General features: G+C 37.1%; 1 protein-coding gene across 1 annotated transcript in view; it reads left to right on the top strand.

Moving 5' to 3' along the window:
• Nucleotides 1-25,004, top strand: part of CDKL5 (cyclin dependent kinase like 5) — a 196,941-nt gene that overhangs the window by 70,929 nt on the left and 101,008 nt on the right. Inside the window, exons 2-3 of the mRNA XM_012434219.3 lie at nt 4,694-4,920; nt 8,509-8,543. Coding sequence (XP_012289642.1) covers nt 4,857-4,920; nt 8,509-8,543 — 99 coding nt within the window. The 5' untranslated portion in view covers nt 4,694-4,856. The remainder of the gene's footprint in view (nt 1-4,693; nt 4,921-8,508; nt 8,544-25,004) is intronic.

The following is a 25,004-nucleotide window of genomic DNA, read 5'->3' as shown; positions in this document are numbered from 1 at the left end:
AATTCTTTAGAAAACCTTATTGGGATTTCATAGATCAATATGGAAAGAATTGATACCTTTATAGTTTTGAATCTTCCTAGCCATAACATTTGGATAACTTATTTAGGTGTTTTTTAAGGTCTTCGAGTAAAGTTACATATATATTTGAAAAGTGATCTTGAATATCTTTTGTTAAATCTTATGTGTTTTTTATTAATTATCATAAATGTGTTTTTTGTTTTTGTTTTTGTTTGAGACGAGGTCTGGCTCTGTTGTCCAGGCTGGAGTGCAATGGCGCAATCTTGGCTCACTGCAGCCCCTGCTTCCCAGGCTCAAACCATCTTCCCATCTTAGCCTCCGGAGTAGCTGGGACTACAGGCACGTGCTCCACATCAGCTAATTTTTGTATTTTTTTGTTGAGACGGGATTTTGCCATGTTGCCCAGGCCAGTCTCGGCAAATTGCTTCATGAGCTCAAGCAATCTGCTTGCCTCAGCCTCCCAAAGTGCTGGGATTACAGGTGTGAGCCACTGTGCCCCGCCCATAAACATGATTTTTAAAAATTGCATTTTCTATTTCTTACAAATGACCTTTACAAATCCATTTGATAATTGTGTCTTAAGTTTATATTCAGCTACCTTGCCAAATACTACTACTACTAATAATTTATGAATTCTTTTGAATTTTCTGTAAGGTAATAATATCTGTAAATTCTGTTTTTGTTTCCCTCTTTTCAATCATACATTTCAGTCATTTATTGTTTCTTATTTTACTAAGCCAGCTGTAACCCATGAGGATGTTTTTGTTTTTTGTTTTTGAGACAGGATCTTGCTGTGTCATCCGGGCTGGAGTGCAGTGGTGCCATCATGGCTCACTGCAGCTTCGACCTCCTAGCCTCAAGCAATCCTCCCACCTTACCCTCTGAGAGTAGCTGGGACTACAGATGTGTACCACCACACCTACCTAATTTTTGTATTTTTTCTAGAGATAGGCTTTCACCATATTTCCTAGGGTGGTCTTGAATTCCTGACCATGAGTGATCCATCCACCTCAGCCTCCCAAAGTGCTGGGATTATAGACATGAGCCACTGTGCCTGGCTAGGATGTTTAATACTAATGTTAATAAGTATTAATAACAGAACTCCTTGTCATGTTTTTGTTTGTTTTTTTGGATACGGGGTCTCACGCTATTGCTGAGGCTGGTGTCCAGTGGCATAGTCATGGCTCACTGCAGCCTTGACCTTCTGGGCTCAAGTGATCCTCCCACCACAACTATGCCCGCCAGGCTAGGGTTTGTTTTTTTTTTTTTTCTTATGGTAGGGGCTGGATCTCCCTATGTTGCTCAGGCTGATTTCTAATTCCTGATCTCAAGCAATCCTCCTACCTTGTCTTCCTAAAGTGCTGGGATTATTCACGTGAACCACCACCTCCAGGCTAGGTTTTTTTTTTTTTTTTTTTTTATGGTAGGGACTGGATCTCCCTATGTTGCTCAGGCTGATCTCTAATTCCTGAGCTCAAGCAATCCTCCTACCTTGTCTTCCTAAAGTGCTGGGATTATTCACGTGAACCACCACCTCCAGCGTATGTTCTTAAATTTTAAAGGAACTATGTCTCCTGTTTCACGTTTAAGAATGATGTTTGGGCCGGGCGCAGTGGCTCACGCCTGTAATCCCAGCACTTTGGGAGGCCGAGGTGGGCGGATCATGAGGTCAAGAGATCGAGACCATCCTCGCCATGATGAAACCCCGTCTCTACTAAAAATACAAAAATTAGCCGGGTGTGGTGGCACGCGCCTGTAGTCCCAGCTACTCAGGAGGCTGAGGCAAAAGAATCGCTTGAACCCAGGAGGTGGAGGTTGCAGTGAGCCGAGATTGTGCCACTGCACTCCAGCCTGGTGACAAAGCAAGACTCCGTCTCAAAAAAAAGGAATGTTGGGCTGGACGCGGTGACTCACACCTGTAATCCACCTGTAATCCCAGCACTTCAGGAGGGCGAGGCAGGCGGATCACCTGAGGTCGGGAGTTCAAGACCAACCTGACCAACGTGGGGAAACCCCATTTTTATTAAAAATAGAAAACATTAGCTGGGCGTGGTGGCACATGCCTGTAATCCCAGCTACTCAGGACACTGAAGTAGGAGAATTGCTTGAACCTGGGAGGTGGAGGTTGCAGTGAGCCGAGATCGTCCCATTGCACTCCAGCCTGGGCAAAAAGAGCGAAACTGTTTCAATTAAGAAAAAAAAAAAAAGAATGATGTTTGTTGTAGGTTTTTGTCAGATGCCCTTATCAGGATATGCATATTTTAAAATCACCTAATTGTGCATATATTGTTTTTTAGAAAACTTGCACCAGTTTACATTCCTACCATCATTGTGTGAAAGGGCACTTCTTGACAGTACTTATCCACATCACCTGGGGTATTTTTGTTAAAAGTTTCAGATTTTACAGGCAGCAAGGAACTTCTTTACTTGTTTAGATTTATTTCTTCTTTTTAAAACAATATTTTGTGTTGGTACCAATATTCTTCTTAGAGATACGATAGGTTTTTTGAAACAAAAGAACTTATTTTGAAAATATTTCAGATTTAGAGAAAAATTGCAAAAACCGTGCAAAGAATTTCCTACTTCCTATATCCTTGACCTAGATTTTCCAATTGTTAACGTTTAATCATATTTCCTTTATCATTCTTTCTGTCTCTTTTTCTCTTCTCCCATATACAGATGTAATTTTTCTCAGTGGCTTAAGTTGCAAACATGATGCCCCTTTAAAAACTTTAGTTTTTAAAATGAGAGCATTGTTTTATATAACCAGAGTACTAATATGCAAATCATAAAACTGACAACAGTACTATAATCTGTGAAATTTGAATTGTATCAGTTGTTCTTTATAGCAAAAAAAGAAAAAAAGCTTTTTCTTGTCCAGGATCTAATCCAGGATCATGCATTATATTTCATTGTCATATCTCTTAATCTTTAATCTGGAGTTGTTGCTTCTTGTATTCAGTTGTTTCATGTCTTTCATGACCTTGACATTTTAAAAGAATATGGGCCATTTATTTAGTAAAATGTCCCTCAACTTGGGCTTGTCTGTTGCTTCTTGTGGTTAGATTCAGGTTTTGCATTTCTGGCAGGAATGCCACAGAAGTGGTGATGTGATACATCCTATCAGGGGGCATATAATGTTGGTTTTGTCCTCTTATTGATGATGTTAACTTGATCATTTAATTAAGGTGGTGTCTGGCAGGATTCTTCAGTGTAAAATTACTATTTTTCTTCTTGTAATTAATAGGTATCTTGTGAGGAGATACTTTGAGATTAGATAATATCCTGTTTTCCATCAAACTTTCAACCACTAGTTTTAGCATATATTGATCATACTTGCTTGAAATAATTATTACCAAGAGTGATTGCCAAATGGCGATTTTCTAATTCCATCACTACATTTATTATTTGGAATTATATTCCCCAAAACAGCTTTCTCTTCTCCCCCATTTATTTATGTCAGTAAGCACTTTTTTAAAAAAAATTATATGGGTTATAATCTGTTACTGTGCTTATTTATTTTGTTGCTCAAATATTCCCAATTAGGCCACTGGGAGTCACATCAGTCTGATTCCTGTGTCCTTTTGAGGTACCCCTATCATTCTTTGAGCATTTCCTTTCTGGCTTCACAAAAATATACCCTAGGCTCCTATTGTACTTCTCCTGCCCTAGCCTTGGAATCAACCATTTCTTCAAGGAACCGTAGTTCCTTTTATTAGAGCACCAGCTGTGTTCATAGCTATAGGGGTATCATTGCTTCTAGGCCTTCTCAGCAGATGGAGCTAGGGAATATAGGTATGTGAGTGTATATTTACACAAAAACATTTATATCTTTCTATAGCCCTGTGTATTAAAAACTGAGCTTGAATTGTTAACTCCAACTCCAAGCCTTCTCCCTTTTTATGTTTGTTACTCCCTTTTATAAGACCAAGAAACCAAGGTCAGTATATTCACAGAATATTTACCTATTTGCCCAATCTTAGCATACACACAAACAAGTTTCATGTCACTGTATAAAAGCAGGTATCTAAGTAGAGTATAGTATTTATTTTTTTTTTTTTTGAGACGGAGTTTCGCTCTTGTTACCCAGGCTGGAGTGCAATGGCGCGATCTCGGCTCACCACAACCTCCGCCTCCTGGGTTCAGGCAATTCTCCTGCCTCAGCCTCCTGAGTAGCCGGGATTACAGGCACGCGCCACCATGCCCAGCTAATTTTTTTTTGTATTTTTAGTAGAGACGGGGTTTCACCGTGTTGACCGGGATGGTCTCGATCTCTTGACCTCGTGATCCACCCGCCTCGGCCTCCCAAAGTGCTGGGATTACAGGCGTGAGCCACCGTGCCCGGCTAGTATTTGTTTTTAATTCTTTTTGTTTTTAGCTTTAGGAGAGTAGATAGTGAAAATGCTGTTTTCAAAAGTTACCTGTGGTTAATTCATTTGCCCTGGTCCCCTAAAGTGTGGTTATATTAATGATTTCAAATACAGAGAGGTTCATTTGTTTGTTTGTATTCGTTCCATTTTGGATTCTTCCGTCCTATTACTGTTGGTTTCTTCTTCATTTTAAATGTATAAAACATTAAAATGGATTGAAAGTAACTATATAAAAAGGTAGGATAGGTTATTAGAGTACTGCAGATATAAAACTTACGGCTTTTAATTGTGTTTGTTTTTTTCAGGAAATCATTTAATACTTGATGATTAGAACAAATATATGAAAGCTCCCACCAACCAGTGAGAATTTCTTCCTTCAGAAGGGTTTTTGTTCTTACCGCACAGCTTTCTGAGAAGTTCTTTTGGTGCCATGTTTTATGGCTTGCATCAAAAGAGGAGTTTGTCTTCATGAAGATTCCTAACATTGGTAATGTGATGAATAAATTTGAGATCCTTGGGGTTGTAGGTGAAGGTAAGTTGGAATTTTTGTGTTCCTTGAGTTTGGAGCAATGAACAATTAGTTAGTTGTTCCTACCACCAAAAAGTTACTAATCTTATTCTGTTAATTTAACCTGTATCAATTCACATGTGTGTCTGAGAGTAAAATATTAAAAATAAAATTACTCTTAAACAATTTGGGTCTTACTCTTCAATAAAAAGTTAATGACATTTTAAAACCCTTTAAAGTTTACTAAATCAAAGATTTTTTTCCCCTTTTCTTTTAAAAAGAGCCCTAGTGTTAAAAGTCTTGACTGCCTTCATTCATTTTTTTTTTTAGCAATCATGAGTTCCTTAGTCTACATTTTTTTTCCTTGGTTACATTTTATTTTTATATCAGCTAGGCTTATTTTGAATAACTGAAATTTCATTTATTTGTTTGTTTGTTTGAGACAGAGTCTCACTGTTACCCAGGCTGGAGTACAGTAGCACAATCTCGGCTCACTGCAGCTTCTACCTCCTGGGTTCAAGCGATTCTCCTGCCTCAGCCTCCTGAGATTACAGGCCTGAGCCACTGTGCCCAACTAATTTTTGTATTTTCAGTAGAGGCTGGGTTTCACCATGTTGGCCAGGCTGGTCTTAAACTCCTGACCTCAGGTAATCCGCCTGCCTTGGCCTCCCAATATGCTGGGATTACAAGTGTGAGCCACCGTACCTAGCTGAATAACTTAAAATTTATTTGTATATGTTAAATTTTACTTAATACATGGTATATAAATGAATGAATAGCTTCTGTTTCTTTGAAAAAGAGATTACATTTTATAAATTCTGAGGCACACAATTTTATCTCTGAAATCAGGATGTATCTTAGAATCAGTATCATCTCACGGTTTAATTGACAGCACTCTTCCTTTCCTAATAGTACATAAAATGATGCCCACAACCGATGGAATGCCATTGATTTGATGAAATATGATGTCGTTTTGTGTATACTGACTCCTAAAGAAAATCGTTTCTTCCTGATTTTTCCTGCTTAGTAATTTTTGCTCTAGACTTAAAGATAACTTTGGAAATTTTGATAAATGATTCTGTTAACAGAGGACAAGTGATAATAATTATGGTTTCTCAGCATTTATATCTTTAAAACATGTTACAAAAATTTCATATTTCAGATTTTTGAAATAAACTTTGAATTCCTAAAGGACTGTAAAAAAGTTTATGTGAACAGAAAGCTCTCATTAAATTTTTAAGTTGGCAAATCCTTTTCAAATACGTATAAACAATTAAATAGTTTAATCATTGGATGCTTGTTTCAAGGTCTGAAGTTCAAATCATGTAAAACAAATAGGTCTTTGTTCCTTGCCTAGTCAACTCCTTTTCCATTTCTTCATTGATGTTATATAAGAATTCATTCTCAGTGTCTTGCCTACCATCTGTTCTATAATGGCTGCCTTTTTTGTTTATTTTTCAAAAGTATTAGAGTTAGAGACTAATGCAATAAAGCTGCTAACTGGAGAAGGCTAGCACATAGGGTGTAACAATGTTAGGATGTTCCAGATTCTGGGCCTAAGTTTTTCTAGATCATAACTTGTTTTTCTCAGTATAGCCATAGGTGATCATCTTCTTTGGGACTGGCTCGAAATTACCAGGCATATATATATCAGAATATATTACTTTAAGTTGTAATCAGAACCACCATTGCTGTATGTTTCTTTCTTTGGAAATCACCTCACATATTTTTTTGGCTAGGATATACATATAAAGTATATAAAACTCTGTCGCCGGACGTGGTGACTCATGCCTGTAATCCCAGCACTGGGAGGCTGAGGCGGGTGGATCACAAGGTCAAGAGATTGCTATCATCCTGGCCAACATGGTGAAACCCCATCTTTACTAAAAATTCAAAAACTAGCTGGGCGTGGTGAGTTGCCCTATAGTCCTAGCTACTCTAGAGGCCGAGGCAGGAGAATTGCTTCAACCTGGGAGGTGGATCGTGCAGTGAACCGAGATCATGCCACTGCACTCCAGCCTGGCGACAGAACGAGACTCCATCTCAAAAAAAAAAAAAAAATCTGTCAAGCAAAGTCTACATTTTTGTAGTTTAGACAGTGTATTTTCCACCCCATAGAAAAACTGGCATAGGCAGTTAGAGAATTGGACAATTGCCTGGCAATTGTGGGGTTAAGTTAGAGGTTATAATGGCTGGTTCTGCGCTAACTGTGTTAACAGGATTCATCCATCTCTACCAAAGTGAGGGAGACTTGTTCAGGTCCTGTAGACTCTATTGGAGACACATTTCCCAATTTTGTCACCCTGAAGCCCCCTTCTCGTAGATGAATGCAGGCTTGCCAGTCTGCTAATGTTAATGTTCTTGATGTTTCTGCAAAGCTCAGCTATCATTCATTACATTTTGATTCTCTTAATTAGATTTTTCGCACTATATTTTTAACCTCAGTTTCCTGGGTACCTCGCTGTCAACTCTGTTCTACTTCTAAGGAAGAAGTCTGTTGCCTCGATAATAGGATAAGTAACCCCAAAGGTGGTTACTTATCGAAATATACCAAAGAAAATAATACAAAGAAATACATGTAGCCTTTGTGCATGAAGTGAGTCTTTATGGCAAAAGGTAGCAAATCCTACTAGCTATTAATTGGAATACTGAGGCCTGTACCATTTTGCCAGTCAGGAGAGACATTCAGCTGGGTGTGGTGGTGCATGCCTGTAATCCCAGCACTTTGGGAGGCTGAGGTGGGAGGATTGCTTGAGGCTAGGAGTCTGAGACCAGCCTAGGCAACATAGCGAGATCATGTCTCTACAAAAAAACTTTAAAAAAAAAAAAAAAAGAAAGAGAGGCATTTTAGTATCCTAGAGGAAGATTTTAGATTTTAATGTCTCATAGAACAGATAGTGTATTTGGTGAGCTCTGTGCTTGAGCTTACTATTGGGATGTCATTAGCTCTTAAGGTTTTTTTTTTTTTTTTGAGATGGAGTCTTGCTGTGTTGTCCAGGCTAGAGTTCAGTGGCGCGATCTCAGCTGACTGCAACCTCTGCCTCCCGGGTTCAAACAATTCTCCTGCCTCAGTCTTTTAAGTAGCTGAGATTACAGAAGCCCACCACTATGCCCAGCTAATTTTTGTATTTTTAGTAGAGATGGGGTTTTGCCATGTTGGCCAGGCTGGTTTCGACCTCCTGACCTCAGGTGATCTGTCAGCCTTGGCCTCCAAAAGTCCTGGGATTACAGGCATGAGCTACCATGGCTGGCCTAGCTCTTAAGTTCCAGCGAATCTTTTAATTTTCAAAGTTAAAACCAAATCTTATCTTCATGAATGTGTAAGCCTACATTTAAACATATCTCCCATGAAATTTTCTTTAAAAAGGGAAACATTTAAAAATACTTGTTGGAGGAAATGACTTGTCTATACTCTTGATTTATAATAAATGTATAATAAAGTATGTTCCATTTGTATGTGGCTCAATATTGCATTACCACTGTAGAATCTCGTCACTTTAGGAGTCATTATTGTAACACTGAAAAGCAATGTCAATATAGCAGAGCTTTGATTTTTTTCAAGACCTATAATTTGTATGCATGCCCTTGATTCTTTATTTCTTTTTATTATAGGAGCCTATGGAGTTGTACTTAAATGCAGACACAAGGCAAGTACATGATTTTTAGAAAGAAATATCTGTATATGTTTAACTGTTTTGAAACTAATACAGTGCTCTGTGCATGTGGGCATGTACAGGTTGAGCATTCCTTATCTGAAATGCTTGGGGCCAGAAATGTTTTTTATTTTTTCGGATTTTGGAATTTTTCCATATATATAGTAGACATATTAGGGATGGGACCCAAGGCTAGGCAGGAAATTCATTTATGTTTCATGTATACTTAATACATATAGCCTAAAGGTAATTTTATGCAATTATTTTAAATTTTTGCCTAAAACAAAGTTTATGTACTTATATGTGGAATTTCTACTTGTGGCATCATATCAGTACTCAAAGTTTTGGATTTTGGAACATTTTGGATTTTGGAATTAGGGATGATCAACCTGTAATTAAAACTCTGGTTATGATGATGTTCTTTAATGAAGTAGAATTAATATGTGAATGCGGCCAGAAAGAGACTACTTTTAGATAAGCTTGATCATGGTTGGGTAGTTCTTAGTTCTTAGCAATCACATGCTATTTTTTTTTTTCAGCTGACCTATGCCGTACACCTCATAATGACATTTAGGTCAACAGTGGACAGCATGTACAATAGTCCCATAAGATTATGATACGGTATTTTTTGTTTAGATGAAAAACATATATGTTCAGATACCCAAATATTTATTGACTATGGTACTCAGTAAGGTAACATGCTATACAGGTTTATAGCCTAGGAACAATAGGCTATACCATGTAGCCTAAGTATGTATTAGGCTGTACCATCTAGGTTTGTGTAAGTACACTCTATGATGTTTGTACAGTGATAAAATCACCTAATGACATATTTCTTAGAATGTATTCTTGTCATTAAGTGATGCATGACTGTATAAATGAAAAGCTGCCTAATGACAAAAGAGAAAAGGTGGTGGGATGGGAAGAAGAAAGCAAGGCAGTGACAGATTTAATTTATGTTCAAGTACTTATGAGCAAAGAGAAGGTTTTTTTTTAAGTATTTTTCATAGAGACCCATTAACTTAGATTGCTTGATGCATTTGAATCCAGATTTGAAGGATAATAAAGTAGGTGTTTGGATATGAGCTAAGACTTGGGATAATAGTGTGTGATTATGATTATTGGCTATAGTTGATCATCCTTGAACAGCTGTGAAATGAACCTTACTAGAAATTATTTTAGTATGATAATCAGAAATTATTCAGAGAAGTTATTTGAAGTTTCCATAGCTGTTGTTCAATGGTAAGCATGTTTTACTTGGAGAGTAACTTTCAGATGGCAAATACTGAAACTGTAACAAACACTAGCTTAAATATTTTTCTATTATGGCATACCTAATCTGAGTATTTGGCTTTATTTGCATATAATTTGTTAAGCCCAAGGTTTTGTCTGTGATGATTTTAGCAATTTAACCCAAGACATTTAAACTCTTGAATCTGTCATCTATTGAAAATAATATATGTGTGTATGTATGTAAATATGCACACACATAAATAAAGATGATACTCTTACATTTGCTTTTTCTTTTCTATTGTACAAAAATATTACCTGCCTTTTGGATTTCAGCCTTCATGATAGTTAATGTATTTTTGTGTTTTAAATCACAGATCTCTCACTTTCAGGCAATGGCTTTTGTATTCTTGAAATTGGGTATTTGAACTATTTTATGTTAATAATAGTTATCTAAAGACTTCTTTGCCATTAAATTTTCAAAAATGGTTTGAATACTATTGGTTCTTGATTAAAGATGTTTAAGAATTTAAAATAATAAATGTAATAAAAATAAATTTAGCACCTTGAACACCTTGTTAAGAAATATTACTGTGGTTTGAAATTAAACAAATGAAAAGCTCCCTAATAAAATGCTAAATGCTATACTTTTAATGAGTTGCCTTTAGTTATAAGTTTCTGAAGCTTAAAAAGAAATTCCTGGGTGGATATTACTTGGGGGAAATAGGTTATTAGTTTCCAAGTTAAATTTTACTCTTTCTTGAACATAAAACCTCCTTTTATACAGTGGCTCTGTTTAACATTGCAAATGGAAGCTTCAGTTCTTCTAATCTTGGGTTTTAAAACTCAGAGATTTCTGAGATATATACATATCTTACATATGTACATATGCACATGCTTAAATATGTATTACATATACATATATCTGGTATATATTATACATCATGTACAGAGTCCAAATGTTTTCTTGTAGTCATTGTCAAACTTCAACCTGTGACCTTTTTCTCTATACTTTCATTTGACCTTAAGCTCTCCTTCTGCCTTTTATGTAAAAATTAAGTTATTATTGAAATATATTGTTTTTATCTATTTACTGATTTGTTAAAATGGTTGTTTTTGTGTACCTGGTTATCAAAACACACACTATTAGTACCAGCAGGATGGGCCCAGTGTGAAAGTGGATGAGAATGGACATCTCTGCTCTCAGGAAACCAACTCTAAATGTGAACTCTGATTTTTAGTTACTGTGTGTAGGTCACTTGGAGTTACAAGGATAAATAAACCATACTTTTCTTGCCTTCCTATGGCTTTATGGTCTGTCTGAAGAGATAGAAGAATAGATACTTAAAAAAAAAAAAAGAAAGAAACCAAGCCTGTGAGGTTGCTGCAAATGAGATACATCTAAAACATTTCTCTCTTTGCTGTCCTTCACTACATGAGGTCACACACCAGCTCCTTAAGTGTTGTTGCTTTCTCCTTGCAAGTGTCTAAAAAGATATCACTGGATGGAAAATTTAAAGCATGAATTAGTGCCTATCTCAGAGTATTATAAAACTCTTTTTTAGAATCTGCAGCTGTTTAGTCATTAGGCTTGTTATAGATAGTATATCCTTTTCTCAGCTAAAATCAGACCTTCAAATCTATACCCTATTATCCAAAAATAGAGAATTTGATGCTTCTGGTAAGATTGACACTTTAGGGTCAAACAAATGGATTATTATGAAACTCATGTTATAATTAAAAATGTATATAATCTTCCTGATTGTACTCATATGTAATCAGGCCAATATATTTTGCATACCTTTAAAAATTTAGTGAAGTGTTTATAAAACTGTGTAAGTCAGGTTTGTGTGATTGTTTATGTATAAATTGGGTATCTTTTTGAAAAGTTTGGCTGTGGGTGTATATATAATCAAATAATTCTTATGTTGTTTATTTGAGCAAGTATGGAAGAAAGTCACTGTTTTAATCTGTGTACTGTTGCAGTAATTTAGAGGTCATGCTGATAAATAGGTGTATTTTGTCTTTTGTGCACAGACTATGACACTGGGCTAATCCAGACCAAAGACCATACTTCTTAATTTACTGAAATAAATGCTGCTCAATTTAAAAGGAGAAATATAGCTTGTACTATTTTTTTTTGACAGCTAAACAAAATTAAGCTGTATATATTTATTGCATATAGAACAATAAGTTGTTATATATACACATTGACATGCATATGACAACTCTTAGCAGTGACTAAGCTTCTTTTTAGAACTCCTTAGGACTACTCACATTTGAAAGATGTTCTAGGCTGGGCACAGTGGTTCATGACTGTAATCCCAGCACCTTGGCAGTCTGAGGCGGGCATATCACCTGAGGTCAGGAGTTCAAGACCAGCCTGGCCAATGTGGTGAAACCCCGTCTCTACTAAAAATACAAAAATTAGTCGGGAGTGGTGACACATGCCTTTAGTCCCAGCTACTTGGGAGGCTGAGACAGGAGAATCACTTGAACCCAGGAGGTGGAGGTTGCAATGAGCCAGATTGCACCACTGCACTGCAACCTGGGTGACAAGAGTGAAACGCCATCTCAAAAGAATTAAAAAAAAAAAAAAAGATGTTCTGGTTTGGACCTTTACCCTGCAGATATACATACTTAATTATCTTTTTATTTGCATGTCTTTTTTTTTTCTCTTGTGCCTCAGCCTCCAGAGTATCTGGGACTACAGGCATGTGCCACCATGCCCTGCTAATTTTTGTATTTTTAGTAGAGACAGGGTTTCACCACATTGGCTAGGCTGGTCTTGAACTCCTGACCTCAACTAATCTACCCATCTCAGCCTCCCGAAGTGCTGGGATTACAGACATGAGCCGCCTTGCCCAGCATTATGTGTCTGTTTTAAAGTGCCTGTGAGATAGGCATGTTTTATAGCATGCTTTTCTTAGCAAAAACCCAAAGAGGTCATGCTTACAACAAGGCAAGGAGAATTGGATGGGGTTGAAGTAAAGACATTCAATAAGAACTGGAGGAGTGGACTTGTACAGCTTGATAGACTGGAGAGTGATGCTCATTGAGCCTAGGACAGAAAGTGCTGATTCATATAATTCGTTTCCTGTGACTGTGGTTGACTTATGAGAAGTTTTTGTTTATTTTGAAGTAGTAGGTCACATATGCTTTTGAGATATACGTTTATACAAAGCTGTGAACATCCATCATTGGGGTACAGCCTATAGATGTTCAATAAATAATTATCTTATGTTAGAGAACTGAAAATGAAGGATGCAGTAGAGAGCTGTTGCAGAGTAGCAGGGACTTGGTCCTTATGGAGGGATGAAAGATGATCCCAGGGATTTGAATGTGGTAAACTAGAAAAGCTTTGGTATTATTTATCTGACTGGAAAACTTATAAAAGGTGTATCAGTTTGGGGGGAGAAATAATGAGTTTGGCTTTAATAATAAAGAAAAATGGCAGCAGAATATAAAACCTAATATTAACAAATACTACTTATTGAACATCTACCATATGCTAGACACTCTGCTAGATGTCTCAATCTCTGCAACAGGGTAACTCTCTTCTTAGCCTCATTTTACAGATGAGGAGACTGAGTCTCAGAGAGGCTATGTAATAGGGCCAAAATCATGTGACTGATAAATGGTGGAACTAGGCTTTGATCTGACTCCAGAAATAGCTAACTTGAGCATGAGACAGGAGTTGTCATTCTTTCTTTCTTTCTTTTCTTACTTTTTTTTTGAGTTGGAGTCTCACTGTGTTGCCCAGGTTGGAGTGCAGTGGTGCAGTCTCTGCTCACTGCAACCTCCGCTTTCCAGGTTCAAACAGTTCTTGTGCCTCAGCCTCCTGAGTAGCTGGGATTACAGGCATGAGCTGCCATGCCTAGCCAATTTTTGTATTTTTAGTAGAGATGGGGTTTCACCATGTTGACCATGCTGGTCTTGAACTCCTGACCTCAAGTGATTCACCTGCCTCAGCCTCCCAAAATGCTGGGATGACAGGTGTGAGCTATTGCACCCAGCCTACCTTTTTTTTTTTTTTTAATTGCTAAATAATTTTAAGAAGATACTTAGATACTTGAGGAAAAAGATTTTTCTCCTCTTAGAGAGGCACTTATAGATAGAACCATTGTGTCTGGTTTCTGCTCTTGTCCTGGGTTTTGTTCCTGTTCCAATTATAGAACAGTGTCTGGAACACTGAAAAAGTTTCACCCAAATTCTAATTCTTTGTATTATAATATTTTGTATTTGAGATTTTGCTAGACTGTTGATATTGGAAAAACTACAAATGCTGCTGTTGTGTTTTTTTTTTTTTCTAATGAGATGAGGTCTCGCTATGTTGACCAGGCTGGTCTCCAACAGTGGTATGAGCCACTGTGCCTGGCCACTTCTGTTGTCTTTTTATCTATTAAAGAAATAATGGCTCATGTGTCATTATCCAAGCTGATCTGATCTTTTTTTTGAGATGGAGTTTTGCTCTTGTCATCCAGGCTGGAGTGCAATGGCACTATCTTGGCTCACTGCAACCTCTGCCTCCTGGGTTCAAGTGATTCTCCTGCCTCTGCCTCCTGAGTAGCTGGGATAATAGGCACACGCGACCATGCCCAGCTAATTTTGTATTTTTAGTAGAGATGGTGTTTTACCATGTTGGTCAGGCTGGTCTTGAACTCCTTACCTCAGGTAATCCACCCGCCTCGGCCTCCCAAAGTGCTGGGATTACAGGTGTGAGCCATTGTGCCTGACCTGAGCTTACTTTTTTAGGGAACTAGAAGAGTTTTGGGCCTTTGCAAGCTTCCTGGTTGCCTTTATCCTCATCATCTGAAACTGCATTTAATTTATTGTTTGACAGTTTTTTAGTAAACAGAGTAAGGAAATGGTCATGTTAGAATTAGTATTACCTCTTTCTACTCTGAAAACTTTCCCTCATTCTTCCTTTTCACAGTTACTCAGTTCCTAAATCATCATTTCCCCCTCTGTTATAGGGGATGAGTTGACTGGAATGCTTTTCCAGTTTACCACTTTCAAATCTTGGGAACATCTTTCATCCCTCTTCAGAAACTGAGTCCCTGCTACTCTGCAACAGCTCTCTACTACATCTTTCATCTTCAGTTCTCTAATTTAAGTTAACATTATTATTTATTGACTACTTATAGGTTGACTTTAAAGTCCTTCCTATGGTAATTATAAAAATATTATTAGTTCAAAGAAGAAACATTTCTTCTGCACTATAAGGTGAGTAATTTCATTAATCTCTGATAAATGTGCTTAAGTGATTTGTTCCAGCTCCTTAATGCCACTTTTCTTCAAAACTTCAGGAACAAAAATGAATGTGAATCATTTTTCCCCCTACAGGCCTGCAATATATATTCACTGATTAACAAATGCCCATATAGTAGAAACTCTTGAGTAATTTAAGCATAGTTCTTTATCAGTTGTTGAAACTACTTACTACAAAGTAGTGCATGGATCCCAGCACTTTGGGAGGCCAAGGCAGGCGAATCACCTGAGGTCAAGTGTTCAAGACCAGCCTGGCCAACATGGTGAAACTCCATCTCCACTAAAAATACAAAAAAATTTGCTGGGCCTGGTGGCGGACACCTGTAATCCCAGCTACTTGGGAGGCCAAGGTAGGAGAATCGCTTGAACCTGGGAGGCAGATTTGTTCTAGCTCCTTAATGCCACTTTTCTTCAAAACTTCAGGAACAAAAATGAATGTGAATCATTTTTCCCCCTACAGGCCTGCAGTATATATTCACTGATTAACAAATGCCCACATAGTAGAAACTCTTGAGTAATTTAAGCATAGTTCTTTATCAGTTGTTGAAACTACTTACTACAAAGTAGTGCATGGATCCCGGCACTTTGGGAGGCCAAGGCAGGCGAATCACCTGAGGTCAAGTGTTCAAGACCAGCCTGGCCAACATGGTGAAACTCCATCTCTACTAAAAATGCAAAAAAATTTTCTGGGCATGGTGGCAGACAGCTGTAATCCCAGCTACTTGGGAGGCCAAGGTAGGAAAATCGCTTGAACCTGGGAGGCAGAGGTTGCAGTGAGCAAAGATTGTGCCACTGTACTCCAGCCTTGACGATAGAGCAAGGCCGTCTCAGCAAAAATAAACCACAATGTAGTACATGGTAGTCTATTTCTACATAAAAAGTAATCCAGCACTTATTTACTGTGTAATTAGAAACTGTAGTTCATATTTTATAATTTAAAGATGTCTTTCTTATATAAAAGCATTTTAATTTTAAAAAATCAACTTCTTTTGTTTCTAAAGCTACCTCCTATACTTAAAAGACTGTGTTCTAGGCATGGCATCATAAAGTAAAATTCAACCAGACATCTATTTAAGTAAGAAAAATCTGTTGAGTGTCCATAAAATATCAGGCACTTAGCTAGGCACTGACTGCAAAAAACAATAAGATGTAGTTCTTTTAAGGAATTTAATCTAACATGGATAAATTAACAAATATAAGCTCATGTTTTCTATTGTCAGGAAGCTTAACATATAGTTTGGGAGAGGTAAATTTAAGATAAGATGGTAGTTGACATGATAGTGTGAAACCGTTCCCTTTTTTTTTCCCCCAGTAAATTCTGCACTGAAGTCTGCTTGGGAAAAACTCAGGTCAGTAATAAAGGTGGGCAGGGGGAAGCATTTCCCAGAACCCCACAGAGAACTACCACAAAGCTGGAATAGAATTAAGGAGTATCATTATTAGCTGGCAATGGACTGAATGAGAATGGTATAGTGAGAACCTCTATTTTACCTTGATAAGTGTCAGAGGGCCCAGAATCCTTGGTGGAGTAATGATGGATTGTAGAACCTTCCCCAAATGGCACAGTTGAAACTTGATCTAGGAGGCCCAAGTCATTGCTGTTAAGACTCTACCATATTAGGATGGGCAGGAGAACCTCCCCCAGATGTGTAGATCTGGAGTTGGCAAACTATTGCCTGTGGGCCAAATCTGGTCCTCCATCTATTTTACGAATAAAGTTTTGTTGGAATGCAGCCACACTCATTCATTTAAGTTTTTTTTATCATGTAAGTATTTTTTAAATGCATGCTTTTTGCAATACAATGACAGAGTGGAGTAGGTGCAATAGAGACTGACCCACAAAGTCTGAAATATTTATCTGGCTTTGTATAGAAAGAGTTTGCTGACTTTTGATGTTGAGCAAGCCCTAACTAGGAGAATATTGTGGGAACAGCGTAGTGGCCTTAGTGAACCACAGTCTCAATTTCTATTTGACTCTTTGCCCTTGGTGCTCTAGGAGCCTGAGAAATAAGGTTAATAAGGTGGGGGACTTCAGTGAAAATTACTTTTCCCTTGATCTGGACTTGAGTAAATTCTTTGAATGGCTGGGCAGGAAGTTTTGTATTGGTTACCTCTTTCACATGTCAACTGTCACAGCAGAGATGTGGAATTTGCCGGGTACTGGGCACACAGAGACACATACAGTCTATTTACCGTCTGTCACATCATTGGCCTGCCTAGCTCCCTTTACACCCGAAGATGAATAGGAAAAAAAAAAAACAGTCCTCATTGAGACTGTGAAAAAGTTCTTCAGCTCAAGAGAAGGACATTCTCATAAATATGAAGAGATTTATGAGTGTGAAATTCTTTGGAGAAAAATATGTGAGATTCAAGTGGACGTAAATAAGAAAGTAAGACGAAGCAGTAGCTTTCGTTTCAAGTGCCTCTTGTCTTCCAGGCATTGTGCTAGCTGCTTTATTTTCGTGTTGCTTTCAATCCTTATAATAACCATAAAAGTTAGAAGGAATTATCCTTCTCTTATGTGGAGGAAACTGGTGCTCAAATAAGTTAATTTCCTAAAGGACATAATAAAATTAACCATTTTAAAGTATACAAGTATGTGACATTGAGTACATTCATAATGTTGTGCAATCACCACCTCTTTCAAGTTCTAAAACATTTTTATCACCCCAGAAGAAAACTCTGTACTCACTATTTACCCCCCATTTTCCCTTGCCCCTGGTAACCACCAGTCTGCTTTCCATATTTACCTATTCTGGATATTTCACATAAATGGAATCATACAACATTGTATGATTTTGATTGTATGATTGTTCTCCTCCTCCTCCCCTCCACCCGCTGTCTCCACTCTGTTGCCCATGCTGGAGTACAGTGGTGCCATTTTTATTTTTAGTAGAAATGGGGTTTCACCATGTTGGCCAGGCCGGTCTCAAACTCCTGGCCTCAAGCAATCCACCTACCTTGGCCTCCCAAAGTGTTGGGATTATGGATGTGAGCCACCATGCCTGGCCACCAAATTATTTTTTAATTGTAGCCACCCTAGTGGATATAGTGTAGTATCTCATTGTGGTTTTGATTTGCATTTCCCCAATGATTGGTGATTTTGAGCATCTTTTTATGTACTTTTGGCCAATTGTATATCTTCTTTGGAGAAATGTCTATTCAAGTCCATTGAGCATTTTTAAATTGGGTTGTCTTTGTGGTTGAATTGTAAGAGTTATTCATGTTATCTAAATATATATTCCTTATCAGATATATGGTTTGCAAATATTTTGTAGGTTGCCTTTTCAGTTTCTTAATAGTATGCTAGATGATGTGCAAGGTTTTTAGTTTTGATTAAGTCCAGTTTATCTTATTTTTTTTCTTTATTGCTCATATTTTTAAAACTGTTGCCAAATCCAGTGTCATGAAGATTTACTGCTATGTTTTTTTAATAGTACAGTAGTATAGTTTTAGCTCTAATGTTAGGTTGTTGATCCATTTTGAGTTGATGTTTGTATAGTTAAAAAATTTTTAATGAAGTTTTATAAATTTAAGGGGTACAAGTGCAGTTTTGTTACACAGGTTTATTTGCATAGTGGATGAAGTCTGAGGTTTTTGTGTAACCATACTCAAAGAATGTACATTGTACCTATTAAGTAATTTCTCATTATGTTTGTATTGTTTTTGTATATGTTGTAAGATGGGGTCTAACTTCATTCTTTTGCATGTGGATATCCAGTTGTCCCAGTACCTGGATTTGTAGAGATCATTCTTTCTCCATTTACTGGTGCTGGCACCCTTGTTGAAAATCAGTTGGCCATAGACATGTGGGTTTGTTTGTGGACTCTTACTTTTATTCCATTGGGCCATGTGCCTATCTTTATGTCAGTACTTGACTGGTTTGATGACTATAGATTTGTAGTAAATTTTGAAATTGGGAAGTGTGAGTCTTCCAACTTTGTTCTTCTTTTTCAATACTGTTTTGGCCATCAGGGGCTCCTTGCAATTCCATGTGAATTTGAAATTAGTTTTTTTCATTTCTGGGGGAAAAAAAGCTGTTGGAATTTTGATAGAGATTGCATTGACTCTGTAGATTGCTTTGGGTAGCATTGTCATCCTAACTATAAATTCTTCAATCCATGAACATGGGACCTTTCCATTTAGTGTTTAACTTCTTTTAGCAGTGTTTTGTAGTTTTTGGTGTACTAGTCGTTTACCTCGTTGGTTAGATTTATTCTTAGATGTTTTATTCATTCAGATGCCTTTTTTTGTTTTTGAGATAGTCTTGCTCTGTTGCCCAGACTGGAATGAAGTGGTGTGATCTTGGCTCACTACAACCTCTGCCTCCTGGGTTCAAGCGATTCTCCTGCCTCAGCCTCCTGAGTAGCTGGTATTACAGACGTGCACCACCACGCCCGGCTAACTTTTGTATTTTTAGTAGAGACGAGGTTTCGCCATATTGGCCAGGCTGGTCTCAAACTCCTGGCCTCATGTGATCCACCCACCTTGGCCTCCCAAAGTGGTGGGATTACAAGTGTGAGCCACTGCACCTCTCTGCTATTTTAATGAAATTGCTGTTAATTTCTTTTTTGGATTGTTTGTTGTTAGTATATGGAAATACTACAGTTTTTTTTTTTTTTTTTTTTGAGATAAAGGCTCTGTCACCCAGGCTGGAGTGTAGTATTGCGATCTCAGCTCACTGCAACCTCCGCCTCCTGGGTTCAAGCCAGTCTCCTGGCTCAGCCTTCTGTGTAGCTGGAATTATAGACATGTGCCACCACAGCTGGCTAAGTTTTGTATTTTTACTAAAGACAGGGTTTCACCATGTTGCCCAGACTGGTGTCAAACTCCAGACCTCAAGTGATATGCCTGCCTTGGCCTCCCAAAGTGATGGGATTACAGCCGTGAAACCATACCGGCCTCAATTTTTTTTTTATCGTGGTCAAATATATGTAATATAAAATTTGTCATTTCAACTATTTCTAAGGCCACAGTTTGACATTAATTGTATTGGCAGTGTACATAACCATTACTACTGTGTATTTGCACAATTTTTTCATTACCCCAAACAGATACTCTCTGCCAATTAAGCAATAACTCTTTAATTCCCCCATCCCCAGTAGTAGTAACTTCTAATCTACTTTCTATCTCTATGATTTTTTCCTGTTCTAGATATTTTATATAAGTGGAATATTACAGTATTTGTCCTTTTGTGTCCGATTTCCTTTCACTTAGCATGATGTTTTCAAGGTTCATTCATGTAGTGTGTATCAGAACTTCATTCCTTTATATGGCTGAACAATATTGGAACAACATATAACAATATTATATGGTTGAACCTTGAAAACATCATGTTCATTGTATATGTATATAATGAACAAAATATGGTTTATCCATGTAATTAGACATCAGTCTATTACCATTGAGTATTCATGCTGTTACCTGTGAGTTTTGTAAGTGTCCTTTATCAGGTTGAGGAACTTGCCCTCTATTTCTAGTCTTCTCATCTGCCATGGATATGATATGTGGGTGAAGGTAGGCGGGCAGTTTAAAATGCACAGTGTTATCTTATCACAAAGCAGCTGCCTCTTTCACCAAGCCTTCCCCTGGTTGTTGTGAGTTTTTGAATAGTTGCAGAGTTGTGGAAAAGTTGATTCTGATACTTTTTGCCAGCTCATTAGTTGTTTCTGTGGAGGGAAAGAGTCCTAGATTTCCCGGTTCTGCCATTTTCAGTGCTAACACTCTCTAGATATGTGTTTTGCACATATTTTCTTCCAGTTTGTGGCATGCCTTTTCATTCTTGTAATGATATGTTTAGCAGAGCAGAAGTTTTTAATTTTAATGAAGTCTAACTGAACATTTTTTCTTTCATGGACAGTCCTTTTGGTGTTACATCTGAAACCTCATTGCCAAACTGAAGGTCACCTAGATTTTCTAGGTTATCTTCTAGAAGTTTTATACATTTGCATTTTACATTTAGGTGTATGATCCATTTTGAGTTAGTTTTTGTGAAACTTGTAAGCTCTGTGTCTAGATTCTTTCTTTTGCATCTCATCTAGCATTGCTTGTTGAAAATATTGCTTTCTCCATTAGATTGCCTGTGCTCCTTTGTCAAAGATCTGCTGACTGTATTTGTGTTGAGTCTATTTTTTGTTTGTTTGTATTAGAGATGAGGTCTGACTTTGTCATCCAGGCTGCAATACAGTGATGCAGTCATGGCTCAGTACAGCCTCAAATTCCTGGATCAAGTAATCCTCCCATCTCAGTCTCCCAAGTAGTTGGGACTGTAGGCGCATGCCACCATGCCCGGCTAATTTTTAATTTTTTTTTTTTTTTTTTAGATGGAATCTCACTCTGTCACCCAGGCTGGAGTGCAGTGGCACAATCTCGGCTCACTGCAACCTCCACGACCCGGGTTCAAGCAATTCTCCTAGTCTCGGCCTCCCAAGTTGAGAGAACTACAGGTGCATGCCACCATGCCCGGCTAACTTTTGTATTTTTAGTAGAGATGGGGTTTCACCATATTGATCAGGCTGATCTGGAACTCCTGACCTCAGATGATCCACCCGCCTCAGCCTTCCAAAGTGCTGGAATTACAGGCTTGAGCAACTACGGCTGTCGTAATTTTTAAATTTTTTTGTAGGGACAGGGTCTTGCTGTGTTGACCAGGCTGGCTCTTGAGTGTGTTTTTGTGCTTTATTCTGTTCCATTGATGTCTGTGTCTATTTTTCACCAATACCATATTGTCTCAATTACTGTAGCTTTATATTAAAGAGGTGTAGTAGTATCAGTCCTCTCACTTTGTCATTCTTCAGTATTGGATTGGTGTTCTGGGCCTTTCAGTATAATCTTTGACTTTAGTTTGTCAATATTCACAGAATAGCTTCTAGGGATTTGGATTGGAATTACATTGAATCTGCAGATCAAGTTGAGAAGAATTGACATCTTAACAATACTGAGTCTTGCAATTCATGAACACAAAATCGCTCTCCATTTATTTAGATCATTTTCAATTTCTTTCAACAGCATTAAATAATTTTTCACATACAGATCCTGCAAATATTTTGTTAGATTTATACCTTAGTACTGTTTTTGGGGTGTTAATATAAATTGTATTGTGTTTTCAGTTTCAAATTCTAGCTGTTCTTTGCTGGTATACAGGAAAGTAATTGACTTTTGTATGTTAACTTTGCATCCTTTTTTGGTATACAGGAAAGTAATTGACTTTTGTATGTTAACTTTGCTTTAATTATTAGTTCCAGTTTTTTTTTCTGTTTCTTTTTCTTTTTTTGTAGATTCTTTGGGATTTTCTATGTAGATAGTCATGTCATCTATGAACAAAACAGTTTTCTTTCATTCTTCCCAATTTGTCTATCTTTCCTTTTCTTATTATATTTCTTATGACTTCAGTACAGTGTTGAATATGACTGATGAGGGGAGCATCCTTCTGATCTTAAGGGGAAAGTGTGAAGTTTCTTACTGTTAAATATCGATAATGTTAGGTTTTTTATAGATATTCTTTATCAAGTTGAGGAAGTTCCTCTCTATGCCTAGATTGCTGAGGGGCTGGTTTGTTGTTGTTGTTGTTGTTTGTTTGTTTGTTTGTTTGTTTGTTTTTAAATCAGTAATGGAGATTGGGTTTCAAAAAATGCTTTTCTGTATCCACTGATAAGGCCATGTGATTTTTCTGTGTTTCTACTTGGTGGTGGTAGTGTATTACATGGCTTGATTTTGAAATGCTGAAGCAGCCTTTCATACCTGGTGTATAGTTCTTTTCATATATTGGTGGATTTGATTACCTTAATATTTATTGTGAATTTTTGCATCTATATTCATGAGAGGTATTGGTCTGTAGTTTGCCTTTTGAAAAATATATTTAGCTTATTTTAGTCTTAGGATGACACTGACCTCATAGAATGAGTTAGGAAGTATTCCGTCTACTCCTGTTGTCTGGAAGAGATTGTAGATAATTGGTATAATTTCTTAAATGTTTGCTAGAATTCACCAGTGAAACCATGTGAGAATGGAGCTTTCTTTTTTGGAATATTAATAATTATTGACCCACTTTCATAGATAACAGGCCTATTCAGATTATTATTTCTTGTGTAAATTTTGATAATTTGTATGTTTAAAGGAATTGATCCATTTCATCTAAGTTGTCAAATTTTTAGGCATAGATTTATTTATAATAATCTGTTATTTTCCTTTTAATGTTCATGTGATTTGGTAGCAATGACCATTCAAATCTGATGTGAATAATTTGTGGGTTTTTTTTTTTTTCTTGGTTAACTTGGCTAGAGGTTTATCAGCTTTATTGATTTCAGAGAAGCAGCTTTTGTTTTTACTGTTGATTATTTTCAATTCATTGATTTCTATTGTAATTTTAATTTTTTTTTTCTTCTCCTTGTTTTAGGCTTAAGTTGCCCTTCTTTCTTTTCTTTCCTAAGGTAAAGCTTAGATTTTTGATTTTAGGTCTGTTTTCTAATATATGCACTTGATGCTATAAACTTTTCTCTAAGTACTGCTTTCGCAGTATTGCACAAATTTTGACTTATATTTTTATTTAGTTCAAAATATTTTAAAATTTATCTTGAGACTGCTTTGACTTGTGTTATTTAGAAGTTTGTTGTTTATTCTCTAAATATTTTGAGATTTTCCAGCTATCTTTTTGTTATGGATTTCTAGTTTAACTCCATTGTGGTATGATAGCATACTTAGTATAATAGCTACAAATTTATTAAGGTGTATGTTATGCCCCAGATGTGGTCTATCTTGGTGATTGTCCCATGTAAGCTTGAGAAGAATTTGTATTCTGCTGTTACTGAAGTATTATATAAATGTCAAGTAGATCCAGTTGGTTGATGTTCAATTCACAGATATCCATACTCCTTTTTTTGCCTACTGTATCTTTCAGTTACTGAAAGGGGCTGTTGAAGTATCCAACTATAGTAGTGGATTTGTGTATTTCTGTTTGCTGTTATATCAATATTTTCCTCATGTGTTTTGATGTTGTCTAGTTTAATACATTCATATTAAGGATTGTTATGTCTTCTTGGAGACTTTTGCATTTTGTAATTCTCTTTTTTTTTTTTTCTGAAACTGGTCTCGCCACCAAAAGCATTTTGTAATTCTCTTTATCCCCGTGATTGTCCTTGTTCTGAAATCTGCTTTGTCTAAAATTAATATAACTACTCCAGCTTCCTCTTGATTAGTGTTAATGTGGTATATCTTTCTCCATCCCCTTGCTTTTATCCTCTCTCTCTCTTCCTTCCTTCCTTCCTCTCTCTTTCTTTCCTTCTTTTCTTTCTTCCTCTTTCTTTCTCTCTCCTTACTTCCTTCTTTCTTTCATTTGTTTATTTATTTTAGATAACAGGGTCTTGCTCTGTTGCCCAAACTAGGATGCAGTGGTGCAGTCATGACTCACTGCATTCTCCGCCTCCTCAGGGTCATGCCATCCTCCTACCTCAGCCTCCTGTGTAGCTGGGACTACAGGTACGCACTGCCATGCCTGGCTAATTTTTTGTATTTTTCGTAGAGCTAGGATTTTGCCATGTTGCCCAGGGTAGTCTCAAACTCCTGGGCTCAAGTGATCCTCCCACCTCAGCCTCCCAAAGTGCTGTGGGATTACAGGCATGAGCCACCATGCCTGGCCCATTCCTTTATATTCGTGTTTTAAAATCTACTCTGATAGTCTCTTTTAACCAATGTGTTGAGGCCATTCACAGTTAAAATAATTATTAATATAGTTGTATTAATATGAACCATGCTTATAACTGTTTTCTGTTTGTAGTACTTTTTTTTTTTTTTTTTTTTAATATTCCCCTGTTTTTCTACCTTCTGGTTTTAACTGACCATTTTACAGGATTCCATTTTCTCTCCTGTTTTAGAAATGTCCATAATACTTGTTTTTACTTTCTTTTTGGTCATTGCCCTAGAGTTTGCAGTGTACATTTATAACTTATCTAAGTCCAC

The sequence above is a fragment of the Aotus nancymaae genome, unplaced genomic scaffold (assembly GCF_030222135.1).
Source record: "Aotus nancymaae isolate 86718 unplaced genomic scaffold, 86718_ANA_hifiasm-v0.15.2.pri h1tg000058l, whole genome shotgun sequence".
NCBI classification, from domain to species: domain Eukaryota; kingdom Metazoa; phylum Chordata; class Mammalia; order Primates; family Aotidae; genus Aotus; species Aotus nancymaae.
Note: the sequence above shows the minus strand (reverse complement) of the source record. Positions and strands in the feature narration are given on the sequence as shown.